The 17,546-nt window shown below is 43.7% G+C and overlaps 2 protein-coding genes across 2 annotated transcripts; one reads left to right on the forward strand and one right to left on the reverse strand.

The window, feature by feature from the left end:
- Nucleotides 1-221: 221 nt before the first annotated feature.
- Nucleotides 222-12,018, reverse strand: LOC105891377 (tyrosine-protein kinase JAK1-like). Its single transcript, XM_012817548.3, has 24 exons — nucleotides 11,792-12,018; nucleotides 11,025-11,246; nucleotides 10,669-10,789; nucleotides 10,408-10,537; nucleotides 9,919-10,085; nucleotides 9,259-9,598; nucleotides 8,878-9,060; nucleotides 8,600-8,757; nucleotides 8,323-8,437; nucleotides 7,651-7,849; nucleotides 7,197-7,300; nucleotides 6,924-7,073; nucleotides 6,337-6,424; nucleotides 5,922-6,049; nucleotides 5,140-5,272; nucleotides 4,228-4,379; nucleotides 3,769-3,919; nucleotides 3,316-3,410; nucleotides 2,991-3,183; nucleotides 2,543-2,667; nucleotides 2,138-2,310; nucleotides 1,762-1,879; nucleotides 908-1,018; nucleotides 222-612 (listed from the first exon to the last, which is right to left on the reverse strand). Exons 2-24 carry the CDS (start codon nucleotides 11,203-11,205, stop codon nucleotides 496-498), a joined length of 3,432 nt encoding a protein of 1,143 aa, XP_012673002.1. The 5' UTR covers nucleotides 11,206-11,246; nucleotides 11,792-12,018; the 3' UTR covers nucleotides 222-495.
- Nucleotides 12,019-12,734: 716 nt separating this feature from the next.
- On the forward strand, nucleotides 12,735-16,619 carry LOC105891330 (leptin receptor gene-related protein). The gene is made up of 4 exons (XM_012817494.3): nucleotides 12,735-13,190; nucleotides 14,090-14,165; nucleotides 14,575-14,761; nucleotides 15,365-16,619. The coding sequence occupies exons 1-4, from the start codon at nucleotides 13,175-13,177 to the stop codon at nucleotides 15,479-15,481; spliced, it is 396 nt and encodes a 131-aa protein (XP_012672948.1). The 5' UTR covers nucleotides 12,735-13,174; the 3' UTR covers nucleotides 15,482-16,619.
- Nucleotides 16,620-17,546: the final 927 nt, after the last annotated feature.

A 17,546-nucleotide genomic window follows, 5' to 3' on the forward strand; every position in this document is an offset into this window, starting at 1 on the left:
TGTGGACATAAAGTGCATGATGATACCTAATCAAATAAGGAATGAGTGAATGAATGGCTGCCACACGCACACACACTCACAAGCACACACACGTACATCTCTCTGGTCACACACACACACACACACACACGTACATCTCTCTGGTCACACACACACACACGTCTCTCTGTCACACAGACACACACACACACACAAGCACACGCACACATGCACACACACCAGCACACACACATACACACACACACACACACATCTCTCTGGTCACACACACACACATCTCTCTGTAACACAGACACCCACAGACACACACACACACATCTTTCTATCAGCCTGATGGGTTGAAACATTACACTGCAGTTTAGAAGTACATGTACAGACATATTGCGTAAATAGAAGATATTCTGTTTTTTCTACTGTAAAAAATAGATGTCTAAGTATTGCTCCAGGCTGGTGAATTGTGTTTACTGCTCTGCCAGATGCTGCTGTCTTAGGGTCTTAGGATGTGAAATCGCTAGGCTCAGACAGGAGTGTCTGAAACACGCGGATGAGACCTTTGAAGTCGATGCGGTGATCTGGCGCTTGCTCCCAGCATCTCCTCATCTGGGTATAGACCTGGTGATGGCATCAAAGGCACACATGCATCACAATCCACTCGGGCCAGTTAAAGAAATACAGCTGTGTTGCAACTGAAACATGTACCCTGGGTGTATTTTACATTTATAGAAACCCTCCTGCAGTTAGAGAACGTGTGCTATAAACTGAAAGGGCCCTATGTAAATTACACCTGATTCCAATACTAGGCAGTCTGGCAGTGATATGTTAGATAGCCCCGCTCTTAAGTTGACAAACCTACAAGTACAGTGGGAACAGTCTCTCTAATTCAACCCAAACTTTGTATTCTCCCTACCATTTCTGGGCAGTCAGTTGGACGCGGTAACCTTCGCCCCTCCTCCAGGACTGTGACCAGTCTGGTGACTGTCATCTGACCTTGGCTTCGACCAATCATTTCTGAGAACATCTGTTTGGGGGAAAGGGGCTTGTCAGTGCAAACAATCCACACTAATCTTGCAACACAAAAAGGTACACACACATGACCAGTTGGTAGTTATTGGTTACTGTAATCCAACCAGTGTGAGCAATGCATTCCAAGCATAACATACGTAGGTCCATCATGTCTTTGAGTAAATACAACACGTAACAAACACCAGCCAAAGCAATACTGGAAATAAAACAGAACTAGATCAACCACCGCTGACACCAGAACAAAAAAAACACTCTTCAGATGATAACAGCACAACAATTGGGTGCTCCCTCTCTTATATGGAGTCAAGGATCTATATGGGGGGCTCCCTCTCTCATATGGGGTCAAGGATCTAGATGGGGTGCTCCCTCTCTCATATGGAGTCAAGGGTCTATATGGGGTGCTCCCTCTCTTATATGGGGTCAAGGGATTTAGATGGGGGACTCCCTCTCTTAAATGGGGTCAAGGGATTTAGATGGGGGGCTCCCTCTCTTAAATGGGGTCAAGGGATTTAGATGGGGGGCTCCCTCTCTTATATGGGGTCAAGGGTGTGGATGGGGTGCTCCCTCTCTTAAATGGGGTCAAGGGTGTGGATGGGGGGCTCCCTCTCTTAAATGGGGTCAAGGGTGTGGATGGGGGGCTCCCTCTCTTAAATGGGGTCAAGGGTGTGGATGGGGGGCTCCCTCTCTTAAATGGGGTCAAGGGTGTGGATTAGGTGGCTGTAAAGAGACAGGGCTTACTGCTGGTGGGCTCTTCTTGGTCTCGCAGTAGGTCATGAGCTCGTAGAGGGTCACACCGAAGGACCACACGTCTGATGCTCGGTAGAACTTGCAGTGCACAAGGCACTCTGGGGCATACCTACAGGAGAACCAATGAACACCTCGTTACAGTTGAACAACCTCCTTTCAATCCACAACATGAAGCAGGAAACTAAATTGTGTTTGGCCACACTGAATTTTTTTAGCGCTACGTGACAACGCAAAAAACATTCTGCAGGACCCAGCTAATAATACAAAGTGATCTATGGCTTGTGTATACACGAAGACAGTATTTGACGGATGGCTGTTTGACCCTGCAAACCATTGACTCTGAACACACGAGGTTCCATATCCTTACCAAAAGACTGGGCTCTCCTGTTCCTCTTTGACTCTGTAGTATCCCTCGTTGTCTTTGATGCTCTTGGTCAGGCCGAAGTCCCCTATCTTCACCATACCTTCACTTTCCACCAACACATTGCGTGCTGCCAGGTCTCTGTGGATGTAGTTTTGGGATCCCAAGTAATCCATTCCCTGAAGAGCAGGAATAATGATTAGATGACGGAACATTTACTAGTACATCACATTTAGACTGTTCACAAGACACAGATTATTAGTAATTTTGCTCCACTGGAAACATTTCCTTCAGATTTACATAGATGAAATATTATTGAATATAGCTACGGTATATATTTAAAAAGATTATAAAATAAATGTACTTAACTTCTCATTATCTATATCAGTAGACTAACTGTGTGTACTATACCTGACATATTTGGATGGCATAGAGGAGCAGCTTGTTGTGGTCGATCTGATGCTTGTTGCGTGGCAAATAATCTTTCAGACTGCCCATTGGCAGGTACTCCATGATCAGCTTAAAGGTTTTCCCCCCTAAAATATTGAGCAGGTTGACATGCACATAAGAGGTGCTTTGTGTAAGAATTTCAGTTTAAAACTTTAAAAACAAAGCCAGACATGCACATTGAAAAGAATAGAAGATAAAAACAAACAAACAAACAAAAAATGCATATGCCTAAACTCTGTCAGATGCTTTTGTCATGATTTCACTGATTTTCACTGGGAAAAGACTTTTCAAATTTTTGCATCATGCTCGGGGTAAATTTCTTTTTTTTTTTACCAACGCCTGATTAGAAAAAGGTAGTCAAACTTTGACCAAACTCTTATGTTTTAAGCATGAGAGTGAATGGTCTCACCTTCCTCAGTGCACAGTCCTTTATATTTGACGATGTTCTCGTGGTAGAGCTCTCGCATGGTGTTGATCTCCCGCTGGAGGTTGCTGGTCTCCACCCCGTTGTTCTCTGACTTCAGGGACTTCACTGCCACCAGCTCCCCGGTTCTGTCACTGCGCGGGTCATACAGGCACAACTCCACCTTGCCAAAGTGGCCCTGCGAAAACAGAGACTGCCTGTGAAAGCCTGCACACATACAGCAATAGCAAGCTAATGTGTGATCTTCAAGCACTTCCACATAGAACCGCATAGAACCATAGAATCCAAAGTACTGTATCTATGTGCACACCTCCCCCAAATCTCTGAATTTCTTCAGGAATCTCTTCTCGAACACAGTCGGGTCCAGCTCCACATTTGAGGTTCCATCCGAGACAATTGTAGGGTCTGTAAATGTGGGATGAGAGAGAGACACTTGATCTCCAACCACAGCAGATGTATACCATTTCCATGCATCAAAAATGACAACACCAACAACACTGGGTCTCACTGAAGAGCGATGCATAAGTCGTAATCATCACTCTGCACATTCCTAAATCTTGTGTTATACATAATCATGACACGGTACATTTAACGGTAGAGATCTTTATTTTCAAACGATGACGTCATCTACCTCTGATGAGACCTCCACAAACCATTTATGAACATTCAACCCATGAGCCTTTGCTGCTCTGTGGCCTAAGGCATTTAAAACTCCACCACCATCCACAGTTATCTGACAGGGAGGGTAAAAAAAAAAGCTGACCTTGCTCCTCGATCCTGACCAGGTCCCTTTCGATGGCTCTGAAGAACGGCCTCTGCCTGGGGTCATAGTTCATGCACTGAGTCATGAGGTCAGCCAGCTGACTGGCCTGCTTGCTCACCAGCGTCCCCTTGGCTGTGTAGAACCGCTCCTTCTGCTCAGGGAGAGAGCTACGTTCAGACTCAACTCGAATGCATGAAAGCATAAATACATCAGGATTTCAGGCTACGTCACGGGGGAAAGTTCAGGGTTTGAAATGAATATCTTAAATATCTTAAACCCTGAACCCTTTGTGGTATATCTCACAACATCACTCGACCATGCAACATTTAATGCAATACACAATGCTACAGTAATTTGTATTAAACAGGTCTTCTTATAGATACAGATTTAATACAACAGACATTATTTTGCAACAAACTGAAAGATGACTACTTTCGCACTGTGGAGCCATGGCCGTACCTCAATGAGTGTCTTGTCCTTGAGGGGACGCTCTCCGTTGTGGCAAATCTCCCACAGAGTTACCCCAAAGCCCCACTTGTCAGCTGCGACGCTCACCACCTGGTGGTTCTCAATGCACTCGGGTGCGATCCAGGGGATCCGGTCCAGGCACTCTGCACAGAGAGAGAGAGAGAGAGAGAGAGAGAGAGAGAGAGAGAGAGAGAGAGAGAGGGGAAGTGGTGGGAGCAGGAAGGCAGGCTCATCAGTTTCACTCCACCCCACATCACAGGCAAGCAGGACTTCAAAGACATGTTATCGCAGAGCTCTGCCACCAGGGAGAACGCTCGCTGCAGAGCCTCGAAAATGGCCAGCTGTTTCTGAAAACTGAACGACTCTGACTTGCAGTTTGCGTGCAGCCCCCGTGCGTGCTATTGGTTCTAAATGTGTCACTATCACAAGCAGCTGTGGTGTTGGTAATACACTGCTTAGCAACGCCGCCTTCTAAGCTGTTGACCCGAGTTTGATTGTTGACTGCTCCAGGGTGTCTTGACCTTTGGACAAACACCTGACATTTCCCTTTATCTATTTATCGCAGCATTAGTCAGCTCATTCTATTACACTAGCTTCATGTTGCATGAAGGGCAGGAAGTTAGCTTGGGTGTTTACGTCATGAACTGACTGTGGTTTTCACTGTGGTTTTCAGCTGAAATGTGAGGCGGTATGTGTGATGTTTGACACGTTCCATCAACCACGGTTCCATCAACGTAGTAATTTATTAAGCCACCTTGACTTTTGTTAAGTGAAGGACTGATGGCATGAACATACTGTGTCTGTTTTCAGTGTTACAGTGTAGTGGTCTGTGTTACACGACTGTGTGGAGTGTTAATGCTGATCTGCATGGCTGTCGTGTGTGAGCCATGTGGTGTTAGTTACCTTCTCTGGAGAGAGCGGTGGTGGGGACGCCCGGGTCACTGAGCTTCATGAAGGGGGCGCCTTCGTCCAGGCCGTCCCTGGCCAGCAGAATGTTCTTGCCACACACAAACCCATGGACGAGCTTCTTATCCTCCTACAAAGAGAGACACAAACATACTACTGCATAAGGAATACACAGTATTTTTCCAAGGACATCTCTCTCAGTATTTTCTTAGAATCAACTTAAACACGCAATATGACACATTGACGATTGAAACATAATGGAATTTCCCAGCTGCCTCATCTTTCTGAGGATGAGATCATATAGTGAAATTTGCACCTCTTATTGCCACAGATAGACAGCTCGTACATTAGAACAACACTATCTAACAATTTGCCACTTTATGCGGTATGTCTTTACAAGCAGCTAGTTTTCATATCATTTTCCAAATTAACCTTGATGGTATATGTTCATGTGAAGGACAGATAGATACACCTGTGGTTCCCACTAGCCATCCAAGATGTACACTACGTAGTTCTGTGTTTAAGGACAAAACACCCCGCGAAAATGTAAGAAAAGCTTTATCAGTGCCAACTGGGCTGTTGGTGGTGTTTGCAAGGTTTTTGCATGCCTTTTAGCTAGTTTTAGCCCCAAAATCTTTACTGCTGCTTTAACTGTAACAAAAGACATGTCATACAGACTTTCTGAGGACCATTTTGGGCACTGCATTGGAAAAATAATCACAGCTTGAAGTCAAATTGAAATAGCAGCCAATGCATGAAAACACAAATAAAAATCTCACCATGTAGCTCAGGGCACTGGCCAGCTGCTTGGCCACCTGAAACCTCCAGGCTGGGGTGAGGCTGGAGCCATGGGCCTGCATGAAGAGGTCTAGAGGGCCGTGTTGGAGGTACTCCTCTACCATTATTACTGCACAAGACAATACGGGCAAGAATGGTTAACAGTGTACAATTCCAGATTGACACATACATGATCAATGACCATTACAAGAAATATGTGTAGTAGAGGTTACTACAACATCTGTAAATGCCTAATATGTCACATTACTAATTGTTATTAACTGGAATACCGTTAATCATTTTCACATCCCTCAAAGGCTATACTGAGAACAGCTAAAAAAGCCAGTGTTTGTGTATGCCAATGGCCCCAGAGGACCACTACTGAGCGACCCTTAGCAGGAAGGAAGTGTCACTCACCGTCCTGGTTGCGGAGGCAGATCCCATACAGAAGAGCAATGTGCTTGTGGGAAACCTTATGCATCATGCTGACCGTCTCCAAGAAATCCTGTCAGGTTTACAGAAACAGAAAAACGCTTCAGTGAGCCTTCCTAAAATCCTTGGGGAAATACCTTGACATCTTGCTTGAGGACACACACACACACACACACACACACACACACACACACACACACATATATATATATATACATACACACACACACACACACACACACACACACACTGGTGTCAGGAAAACTTTCTGCGAGTACGACAAAAAGAACGTAGGATTCCACCATGTGAGAGGGAGACAGGAAGCTTGAGTAGAGAGATGGGTGAGGGCTACTCACAGACATCTCCCTCTGTCCTGCACTCAGAGCTTGAAGACACACACACACACACACACACACACACACACACAAACACATATATATATATATATATATATATATATATATATATATATATATATGGTGTCATGTGAGAGGGAGACAGGAAGCATGAGTAGAGAGACGGGTGAGGGCCACCATGTGAGAGGGAGACAGGAAGCATGAGGGCCTACTCACAGACATCTCCCTCTGTCCTGCACTCAGAGCCTTCAGCACCACCTTCACCTCCTGGTAGTCACGGCAACCACCCAGGTAGTCGTCCTCATCGCGCACCTTGAGGATGCCAGCGTAGATGTTGGTCCAGGTGCCACGCCCCATGTGCTCCTTCTGCTCAGGAGGAGAATGACAGTGGTACTGCAACTACTACAAACTACCAAAGCAGAACAAATCACACACACACACACACACACACACACACAGGCACGCCCACTCAAAAACCGGTAGCAATACCTGAATTAAATCCTCTTTAAGGATTTTGTGGAAGACAGTGGAGAACCCTCGATGAGGCTCTGTTTTCTCCTGTCCCATGGTTGCTACGAGCAAGTTGGAAATCTCTAAAAATAAAGTGAACCACAGACATACATTACCTTCTATCCCAATAACGTTGCTGCAGGTGAATATCTAAACTATGAAATATCACACTCATTGTGTCATTACAGAGATACAGAACAACGGATGGCACAGTGCTTCTATTGTTTGTTGCTATTTAGATGATTAGTGCGAACTTTAACCAAATGAAGCATTTCAATATCTGAAACATTTGTAAGGAAAAAAACATGAAATCTGACAGTCAGGACATAAAAGAGCACAATATAAGCTATAGCTTTTCTATAATGTGCGAATGTCAGTAACTCAGACTCAGTGCGTCAGACAAACAGATGCATGCTGGGTAGTGGGCTCTTACCTTTGGGCTGGGGCGGAAACCCATTGCTGAGTTGCAGGGTGATGTTGTCCGAGCGCAGCAGCTGTCCCATCAGCAGCTCCATCAGCTCTCGGAGGCTAGGCTGCTGCACCTCCGTGCCGCACAGCAGGTAGCCGTCGGCCTGCTTCGCTATCTGGAAGTTCTTGTAGCTTTTGCTCATCACTGAGTTCATCGGGTCCCACTGCGGAATTCAAGCGGATTCGGAAACAAAATTAAAAAAAGGACGGCATGTCAGATACAAAATAAAAATCTTCACCGCATTGCAAATGATTGGCTGTGTTGACAGTCTGAGGTGCAAATGATTGGCTGTGTTCACAGTCTGAGGTGCAAATGATTGGCTGTGTTCACAGTCTGAGGTGCAAATGATTGGCTGTGTTGACAGTCTGAGGTGCTTCAGGTGTGTAGTCGTCTCTAATATCTTAACCCACATGCCTGATTTTTAAAGGTGATTTCTTTTTCAAAGGCGTCGATATACAAGTGAGGTAACTATACACAATGCAAATGCAGAGTAAAGTCTCAATATACATGCTGTGAATGCAAGCGTATCATCTCTCTCAAATTCAAACTGTTGAAAGAGTTCCGTAGGTGAAAAAGACAGTGTCTCGGCACAGCTCTACTTCAGCTCTCACGGGAGGCGCCTCGACGGAGACGCACCTCATTGCAGATAACAGTCAAAAGGATGTGCTCATAGTCCGTGCTGCTCCAGCGCAGGACGTACAGGCCCTCCTCGTCGCCCTCCCCGCGAAGCTTGTGGATAGCGTACTCCGTGCTATGAGAAACACCAAGGGAGGTTTAGTCATACAGTCTCACCTGTGCGGTTCATTTCAACAAGTAAGTGACAGAGTCTTCTGCGAAAACAGGACGCTTCAAGCTGGATAGAATCCCAAATCTTGGTGGGGCCAGAGCGAATACAGAGGTGGCATGTGCTCACCTGATTGGTCCGTGACATCCCTCGAGTATGTTCAGCTCTACGGAGGGCCGGGCGACCTCTCTGCACAGGAAGTGATGCGCGTCTGCTGTTAGCTGGAAGTACCCGTCCACCAGGGAGGTGAAGGACAACGCTTTCTCCTGCTTTTCTAGGTCAAGCTCCTGTGAATATGAATGCGAAACAAAATATACACCAAGGAATAAATTCACGTTCAATATGACATCGAAGACTCAACTAAATGTCGGTTTCATTTTTCATTGAAAAAACAATAGAGAACGTACCAACTGTTTGTTATCCCGTTTGTGAATTGTGACCGACGACTCTTTGATGACAATATGTGTGATCTCGTAAAAGTTGGAGAAAGTGTTCCAGTCCTGGCTGTCCTTTGCCTTGTCCTTTTTCAAGCGACCGTCCCTCTTACTCTTCTTGTTGGAGTTGATTTTCTCCTTCTGGGGCAGTGCAATCTAGGGAATAGTTTAATACTCAGCATCAGAGCAGCAATACACTGTTGTACATTGTTTGTAAACCTGCTAGTCTAGAATTCCTTGGGTTGATAAGCAGCAGGGTATCATATTCCGTAACGCGGCTAGCAGCGGCTGCCACTGTGCCGCAGGTCCCCAGTGTCTTTGACAGGTAAAAACATTCACACTTTCACTTCTTACCTCTGACGGCTTCAGGCGCCACTGGATGCCAACCATCGCCGACACCAGCACCTGGTAGCTAGTTGGCTGCTTGAGAGTCGAGCTCTGGACCTGGCTTTCGGTGTCCGATGTCCGGAGAGAGACTGGCTCGAAGAGCTCACACCCAAAGCCCTCCGTCAGCGTTTCCAGAGTGGCGATGTACTTCAGCTTCAAGTCAAGCTTGGACACGGCCCTGTCCCTCACCGTCTTCACGTTGAACTCTTTTAGAAACCTCTTGAAGACATTTGATATGCGGAGCTGTGTGAGGAAGTTACGCTGACAGATGGACTGGTTTATGGACTCTGGAATATGCCTTTTGTAACTGGAACCGTCAACAGAAAAAAGAAAACTTGAATTACTCCTTGGCTTATCTCTATTACACCCTCCAATCCAGCAACGAAATTGTATTGTGGTCTAGATTATTATTTTGAATTATCAGGCTTGGCATCTGAAACTACACATCTCACAACTATTAGATAATTGCGCTCATTCAATTGAAGGGCTTATGAGCGTGTAACAAATCCTGCATTGATCAACAATAAACGCTCAAACATACATTCCACATACACGAAAGTTACAGATAACCGTGTATGTGGAATGTATGTTTAAGGGGTATCACAGAAAGCAAAAACAACGTCTTACTTTATTTTTTTTGAAGTGGAGTCTGAATCAAAGTGGTCTTTGTCTAGGGAGTCATGTGAGATGGACAACACAGCCATCCCCAGACACTCGTTCTCAATCTCACGTGACTGTTCTTCGTCCTGGCCCTGGCACACTGGGGCCATGTCGTGGACAAAGTCATACTTGCCCTATGGAGGGAGCACACAAGAATGAACATTCACATCACATACCGACAAACAGCGACCCCCCTCCCCACCTTAACCCTAACCCTAACCCCCACACACACACACACACACAAACACACTACCCTAACAATGCCTGGTTGAGACTATACACCAAAGTGGACAGAGAAGGAGAGGGGACTGGGGTGCGTAAAGGATTGATTGGCAAGACATGCATACTGTAAGCTCTAGGACTTCTATCCTTATGCTTAACATGTATATCGTCAAGTATTGTCATTAACACGTGTGTGAGACATCTGTTGAGTTGAGTCCACATGTGGTCTCATACCTGTGCATAGAGGTACGCCAATGAGGTCTCGTCCAGGATGGAGGTTCCTTCAGGATCCACCCGCTTCAAACTGTTCCTGGTTACGGGCTGCTTATCCTTGTGGGTGCCGTGCCAGTTGGTAAAGTAGAACCTGAGATGCCAAAAGACTCTGGTGAATGTCTTATCTTGTTTCAGTTGTACTGACAAAGCCAAATACATCCAGTTCTCTTGGACTACTTACTAACCATAGACACTGGGACATCAGAGCTGTTCTTATCTTACCTCATACGATAGTAGAGCTTCAAACTGGCACCTTCTGCTTTAAAAGAGTGATTTGGAGGGTACCAGATGGCTCTCTCCTCATCATACAGGCCATACAAACTATGACAGAGTGGGGAAATCCCTGCGAATAATAACAGACCATATCATCTTTGGGCTGATCACCGAACAAGTGCTGTAGCGATGACAATGTAACTCAGATGAGGAACTAACACAGGACAGATAGTTACTCCGGGGAATTGAAACAGGAAGTTCAAATCTTTTTATCACTATACTACAGGTTCAATTTATAAACTTCAGGATTAACTTTAGGCTAAGTGTTAAGTAGACCTCTAAGTGCATGCGACTGGATTACTCACCAAACTGTTTTGCACACTCAGTGCACAAGTCCTCCACAGTATAGAAACCTTTGGGTTTGATCAGTGGCGGAGTGACAGGAGTATAGAAGTGGACTTCTAAGTCTTTTGGACCAAGCGGACCTGTGTGATCACTTTTTTTCTTTTTCCGCATCTTTGCCAAGAGCTGTCTCCCTATTTCCATTTCAGTCTCCTGTGATCCACCAGGTTCACCTTAGGATGGGACTGAAGATTAGGAGAGCACAAATTCAGTATGCCACACATGTAATTTAAGATGCCTGAACACATGGTAAAAAAAAACCTACATAACACTCACTTCAAAACAAGTCTTTAAGTTCTTGAAATAAACTTGTATTCATCATAACATAACAATTATTTAGGCCAGGGTTTTCTCTATCGTAATGACTGGGGAGTGCAGTATAATTCTTTTTGACGAGAAGGGGGAGAGAAAGCTTACAGATAAAGAACAGATTTCCATGATCTCGCAAAATCAGATGACAGAAAAGGGATCTCTCTCTGATATGGCGTCATATTGTAATGCGCCATTTGGACCTCCATGCTTTCTACCCATAAACTTTGTGAACTTGACTATTAGCAGAGAGATGATTGCCTAAGACTGTATTGATGTCGACAGTATTGTTGTCCCCACACAAGACACTCTTACGAAAATCTATATCCGACCTACACGACCGCCGTCTATCTGTAAGTCTTGAGTTAAGTGGGCAATCATGAAACATTTTAGCGAAAGTTAAAAACGAAAGCAAACTCACCAATGGCTACAAGGCTATCCAGTGCACATATGACTGTCCTGGAAAGCAGAATACAGTAAACGATGTTCTTGCTTTGATCAAGACGTACAGCCAATATGTTAACTTCTTTACGTAATATTTTTACAATACCTAAAGAAACGTTTGCCTCGATATTTTCCCGGCCAGTATGGCCAGGATCTGGATAATTTGGCTTCCTGAAAACAGGTTCAATTCCCGTAAACTCCGTCACTCTGGATCCGCCCCCATGTAACAGTGACCTCGCTGATTGGCCGTGAAATCCTTTCAATCAATTGTGTTTCGTTTGTTTTTGTTTGTGGGAGTTTCTCGGTGAGGCCTACATTACATAAGCAAAATATTAACACATTCAGAACATTTGCATTAATTGCACGAGTTGTTGTTGTTGTCCATTTTGAATATTAGTCTGTCTTGCTACAGTTTCATTCTGCGCGGAAGTGGCTCATACTCAGATGGCAAGCAGATGGATTTTGGTCGACACAGCTCTCGGAACAACGTCATTTAGTGTAACAAGGCGTGGACATAGGATTGAATTATGGTCTATGTAAAATATCAGCCGCTAAACAGAAGAAGTTCATTGTAGTTTATTAGAAGGTTATCAAAGTGAAAAATGACTTAATCAATTAAATACCTATGTTACGCCCTGGTCAAATCTATATATCTAATTATTGGTGAAAATAACCGAAGAAGTAGCCTATACTTGAGTAAAGATTTTTTTAAACGATGGGCCGTTTGTCTGAAACTCATTAGCGGACCGCCCGAAAACCGATGAGCAAAAGGCCAGCGGACCGACAAAGTTCTCTGCCCTCAGTGGGCTGACAGTGGTCCTCTGGCCTTTTGCTATAAGGGCTCATATATCTGAAATATGATGCTGTAAAAACTCAAGCTTTAGTTCAATGGCGAATTGTTAAATAAAGCCTCTTTGTCAGTAGCTGGAAATGCAATATCGGTCTACATGCTCTCTCTTTCCTTTCTTTGCAAATCCAGATTATTGACCCTCTTAGCTGACCTAATAAATATACTGTGTTAGAGGACTGAATAATCTAGGTAACTAAATAATGACAGATAGAACAGCCAACACGTCACCCTTGAGAGGATAGTTATATAACGAAGGCTATGTTGTTTAGCGACGATCAAATTATTTGTTTAAATAACACATTTGGAAAAAATGTACAAGGTATCTTTTGTTTAGCTCGGCGATACATTGATGTATGTTGCAAACCCATATGCTGCCACCGTTAAAGGGGCTCGTTCCTGCGGCTGTTTCTTTAAGACCATCAGGTGGTGGAACACCACGAAAAGGAGGAAATAGGAAGTGGATTCTGAACTCTTAGCACAAAGAAAAGAAACTGATTGAAATTGCGAAACATGGCGGGGATTAAAGGTAATTATAGTATTGTACCATTTTTATACCAATTAGCTATATTCTATAGTTTTTAATACCAGCATTTATGATGATGGAGGAGTCACTTCTCTTTACTAGGGTTGTTCGTAAAAGATTCATGCTCGTTTTGTTGATTTACGTCGTCACACAGCAACTCAAACCAAACAAGAAACACAAACCTCACGTTGCCTGTTTGTTATTTTCAGTGTTTAGTCTTAGTTTTAGCTCTTTCAAGATAAATCCCCACAGGTTGCAGGCGCCTTTGACGCCTCAACAGCTTAATTAATTAAGAGTGAAGCCAGGTTCATTAGTAGGCCTACACCGCAGAAGCCTGCCAAAGGAAGGACTTAGTTTCTCAGGACTTAGTAACTCAGGTCTTAAAAATGATGCTACTTCTTAAAACTTGACAAAAAGTTGACAAGGTTAACATCATTTTGGTGTTATGCACTTACATTCTATGTCCTATAGGAGGCAGCACGGTGCTTCAAATAAACTTCGTGAAATAATAATAATTATAAAAATAATAATTATTGTTAGTGTTATATATGTATTTTATTTATAGGTGCCTCAAGGACATCTTACAAAACACAAAAAACAGCAACACATACTAGCAAACAATCAACATATACATACATACATATAAAATAGTGTAAAACATATATCAAAAGTTCTAGAATCAGACAGAATAGGTGAGCTATCGTTTGAAGAGCTGTGTCTTAATGCTGGATTTAAAGGTAGGGAGAGCGTCTACAGATGTCGTGTGGGAGAGAGGTCTAGAGGTGAGGGGCAGCACGGCTAAAAGCTCAACGTATTGTGTTTTTGTTATGTTGAAACCCTGTTTTATTACTGCCTGTAGCAGAACCACATTGCAGCTGGGGTTTCTCTTTTGTCTTCCATAGCATTGGTGGGACTGTCCTTCACTGGGGCTATTGGTCTGACCTTCCTGTTGTTGAGCTGTGCATTGGATCAGTATGGGTAAGTAGCCTACAGATCATCCACATTTGTGGACAGCAGGCTGGTGTTTGGGATCCTTGTGGCCAAGTGTTAAACAGAAATTTGAATTAGGTTTACTGGATGAAACTTTATGTATAAAAGTGTATTATATTTGTAGGCAACCCAGATAGCAACAGACCGCTGTGGATCCTGATCCTTTGCAGTCTTCTGCAAACTGAGAGTTATTATGTACCACTGAGCTACAGCACTCTTATATAAATCTAAAAAGGAGTATAAAATATGCACCCAGCCTTTTCTTCTTTTTCTCTGGTTAATATCCAACACTGCTCTCATCCTGTCCTCTTTTCCACAGGGTGTATTGGCCTTTTCTTCGTTTTCTCTGGTTAATATCCAACACTGCTCTCATCCTGTTTTTTTCCTGTTTCCACAGGGTGTATTGGCCATTTTTCGTCCTCATCTTCTACGTGTTGTGCCCCATCCCTCACTTTATCGCCAAGAGAGTCAGCGATGACGGGGACTCAGGCAGTAACGTCTATCGCGAGCTGGCGTACTTCCTGACCAGTGGCATTGTGGTGTCTGCTTTCGGTCTGCCCATGGTCCTTGCCCACGTCTCAGTGGTATGCCTCATATCACCTTACTTTTATTTCAGTTTTAAAAAAACTTCTATTTTCCTCCTGCAAAAGTTATTCTCTGTAAAAGTCACCCCTCTGGCTGTGAAGAGTTCAGAAGATGAGGGTCCCGGAGAGCACAAGTGCTTAGAAAATGTTGATTACTTTATTGTAATTTACTTTGGATGGAAATGTTTTCAAGATGTCTGTTTAACAGGGGATTCGGGAGTGAGTGAGAGTGTGTGAGATGGATGGTTGGATGATAGAAGGATGGAAAAAGGGTGTGTGCATGTGTATGGCCCGTTCGTTTGTGTTGATAATAATGGTTTAGTTCTCCTGAATCAGGAGGCCAAAAATTAAAAGTGTAGTTAGTATTTTTTTAATATGACAAAAAAAAATGAAAATGGAACTCTAAAGGTTTGGTAGTTTTTTTCTGTGCATTTAAGACTTCTCTCTCTTTCAGCCACTTTTCTATATGTGTTTACATGCCTGGGCTATCTAAATTGTAAACAAATGCATATAAACACCTAAAAACAAAGAAGAAGAAGTTTCCTTCAGATTCACTTCATTATTGTTGATTTCTCCTCTTCCCATGTCGTTTGTGGGAAACAGATCCAGTGGGGTGCCTGTGGACTGGTGTTGGCAGGCAACACGGTCATCTTTCTCACCATCCTAGGCTTCTTCCTGGTGTTCGGCGGCGGGGATGATTTCAGCTGGGAGCAGTGGTAGGGAGCCTCAACCCAATGAAGACGGAGAGCCGGAGAGAAGAAAACTGACAGCCCCCCCCCCATATACACTACATTTAGGTGGGGGAAGAAGTGCGATATGGGAACACCAAGGCCAAACTGTACTGCTAATGCAAATCTTACTATGCTTTTGCAGCAGAAAAATCCCCCCCAAAAAGGGAAATGCAGGACAAGACAGAAAGTCAGTTTAGGAGTCTGAAGTAAAAGAAGAGATGGACAAAGGTGGTTTAAGCTGCATTAACATAAACTTCCACCATTTCTGCTTGCGTTGTGGCTGCTTGCAGACAGTGGCCTTTAACTAAGACCTGCCTTTGTCTGCCTCTTCCACACTCCTCACTGTACATACATACAACAAACCTGTTGCCGTGGCTCCCCTTCATCTGTCATTCATCCCCTCTGAGGTCTTCCTGTTTCAGTAGAGGTGTCTGCTTTGGTCTTGCCTCATGCAATGACCCATCTTCAAATGTGCTTTACCTCTTGGTTTTTAACATGATGGGGATGGTCATACTGCTCTGATGTCCATCACCACAACATTGCGGGAGCCTTTGTATTGTCTGCTTTTTTGATGGTTACGAGTTTTCTGTTCCACTCTTTGTAATATTATCGTTGTATTATACTTTTTATGTAGCTGTGGAACGCATGTAGAAGTCACTGTCATGCAAGCTAACTGAGCTGACATCAGTCTTGTAATTGACATAGCCTTTTCTAATCTCAGTTATATTTATTGATGTCTAAATGATTATCAGGAGTTTTGTATTACACAGGATATTCCATCTCACCTCTTTGTAATATGGGGGTTTTAAAGTGTACAATATTACACTACAATAACCAAAGCTGACTGAGGCTATGTTCAAATCTACACTCTTTCTTCAAATGTACCTTCTCAACACAATCATGCTATAGGATTTGAAACATGTCCACACATATAGCTACGCATTGACAAATTAACAAAGGGACTTTTTTTGATGGCAATACAGCAAGCACCTTCTGTAAATTGGCAAAGTGAATATGACGAGTGTATGAGTACCTTTGTTGAAGGCAGTTGAATATTAAGAACATGTGTATTTGTTTTGCAGTTTGTATGTGTTATTAGTAAATATATTGCACTTATGTTTACTGTAGTAAACAGAGTTTCCATGGTTATATTCATCAAGTCTTAAGGGAAGAAAAGACAACAAAAACCCCAGTGACATGTCATAATAATTGAGTTATAACAATTTAATTGAATTGAATTTAATACAATTTAACAATTCAAGATAGTCGTCATATAGATCCATGGATTTGCTGGTATTGGTATGATAGCTGTAGTAGCGCAATACAAAGGGGTAAAAATACATGCAGTAAACAAACAAAAAATCAATGAAATCTCACGCAGCTTACTGTGCGCAATAAATGAACTGGTGATGGATCCACAGACAGATCATTAGGGCCAGTCTCCTCTGGAAAACTCTTTCACTGCTGTGGCAAAGAGAGGTCCTGCTCTATAGAAATCCCTAACGTGTTACTGAGGGAGTTTCTCGAGAAGTAGAGAAGATGATGAATGGGCTTGGGGGTGTTTGGGGAGGAGATAGCCTGTAATGATTTTTCATCATAGTTTGGACATGTAAGAGGAGTATGGAGACCTGAGTGAGAATTTGAGACGCTCCACTCCTGTCTTCAGTCCTGTACCATGCTGGCTTATGTGTTCATGAATTGGATGATGGGTGCTTGCAAAACTGATCCAGGAGTTACCGCCCTCCTCAGATGCATAGTCACATGATCGATGTGGTCATCCCTTTTCAGTGTACTGACGACCTGGACACACAGGAAGGTGAATGTGTCTTTATACATTCATGCCCCCTGTTTTTTAAGTATTCTGTAAGAGGTAGGAGGCAACCATGTCACTATCCAGTCCACTAACAGGTGTCGCACTGCCTTGGTGTCTGAAATGAGGCCAGGGGATGCTGTCATCTCTGTACTTCTGGATGCTCACTGTGAAGGAAGGTCTGTGAACTGGATGGAGAGTGGAGACACAGCCCTGTTATGCACCGCTGCTGAGGGACAGGATG

This window comes from Clupea harengus, chromosome 25, assembly GCF_900700415.2.
Source record: "Clupea harengus chromosome 25, Ch_v2.0.2, whole genome shotgun sequence".
NCBI lineage: Eukaryota > Metazoa > Chordata > Actinopteri > Clupeiformes > Clupeidae > Clupea > Clupea harengus.

Excerpts from the sequence above, each read along its gene's own strand:
- LOC105891377 (XM_012817548.3), bottom strand. The coding sequence starts at position 11,205 with ATGGAAATAGGGAGACAGCTCTTGGCAAAGATGCGGAAAAAGAAAAAA. Across the intron at positions 9,599-9,918 it reads TCCACTTCAAAAAAAATAAA|TTACAAAAGGCATATTCCAG; the intron begins GTAAGACGTTGT and ends TGACGGTTCCAG. Across the intron at positions 8,438-8,599 it reads GGATGTCACGGACCAATCAG|CACGGAGTACGCTATCCACA; the intron begins GTGAGCACATGC and ends TGTTTCTCATAG.
- LOC105891330 (XM_012817494.3), top strand. Across the intron at positions 14,166-14,574 it reads TGTGCATTGGATCAGTATGG|GGTGTATTGGCCATTTTTCG; the intron begins GTAAGTAGCCTA and ends CTGTTTCCACAG. Across the intron at positions 14,762-15,364 it reads TCCTTGCCCACGTCTCAGTG|ATCCAGTGGGGTGCCTGTGG; the intron begins GTATGCCTCATA and ends TGTGGGAAACAG.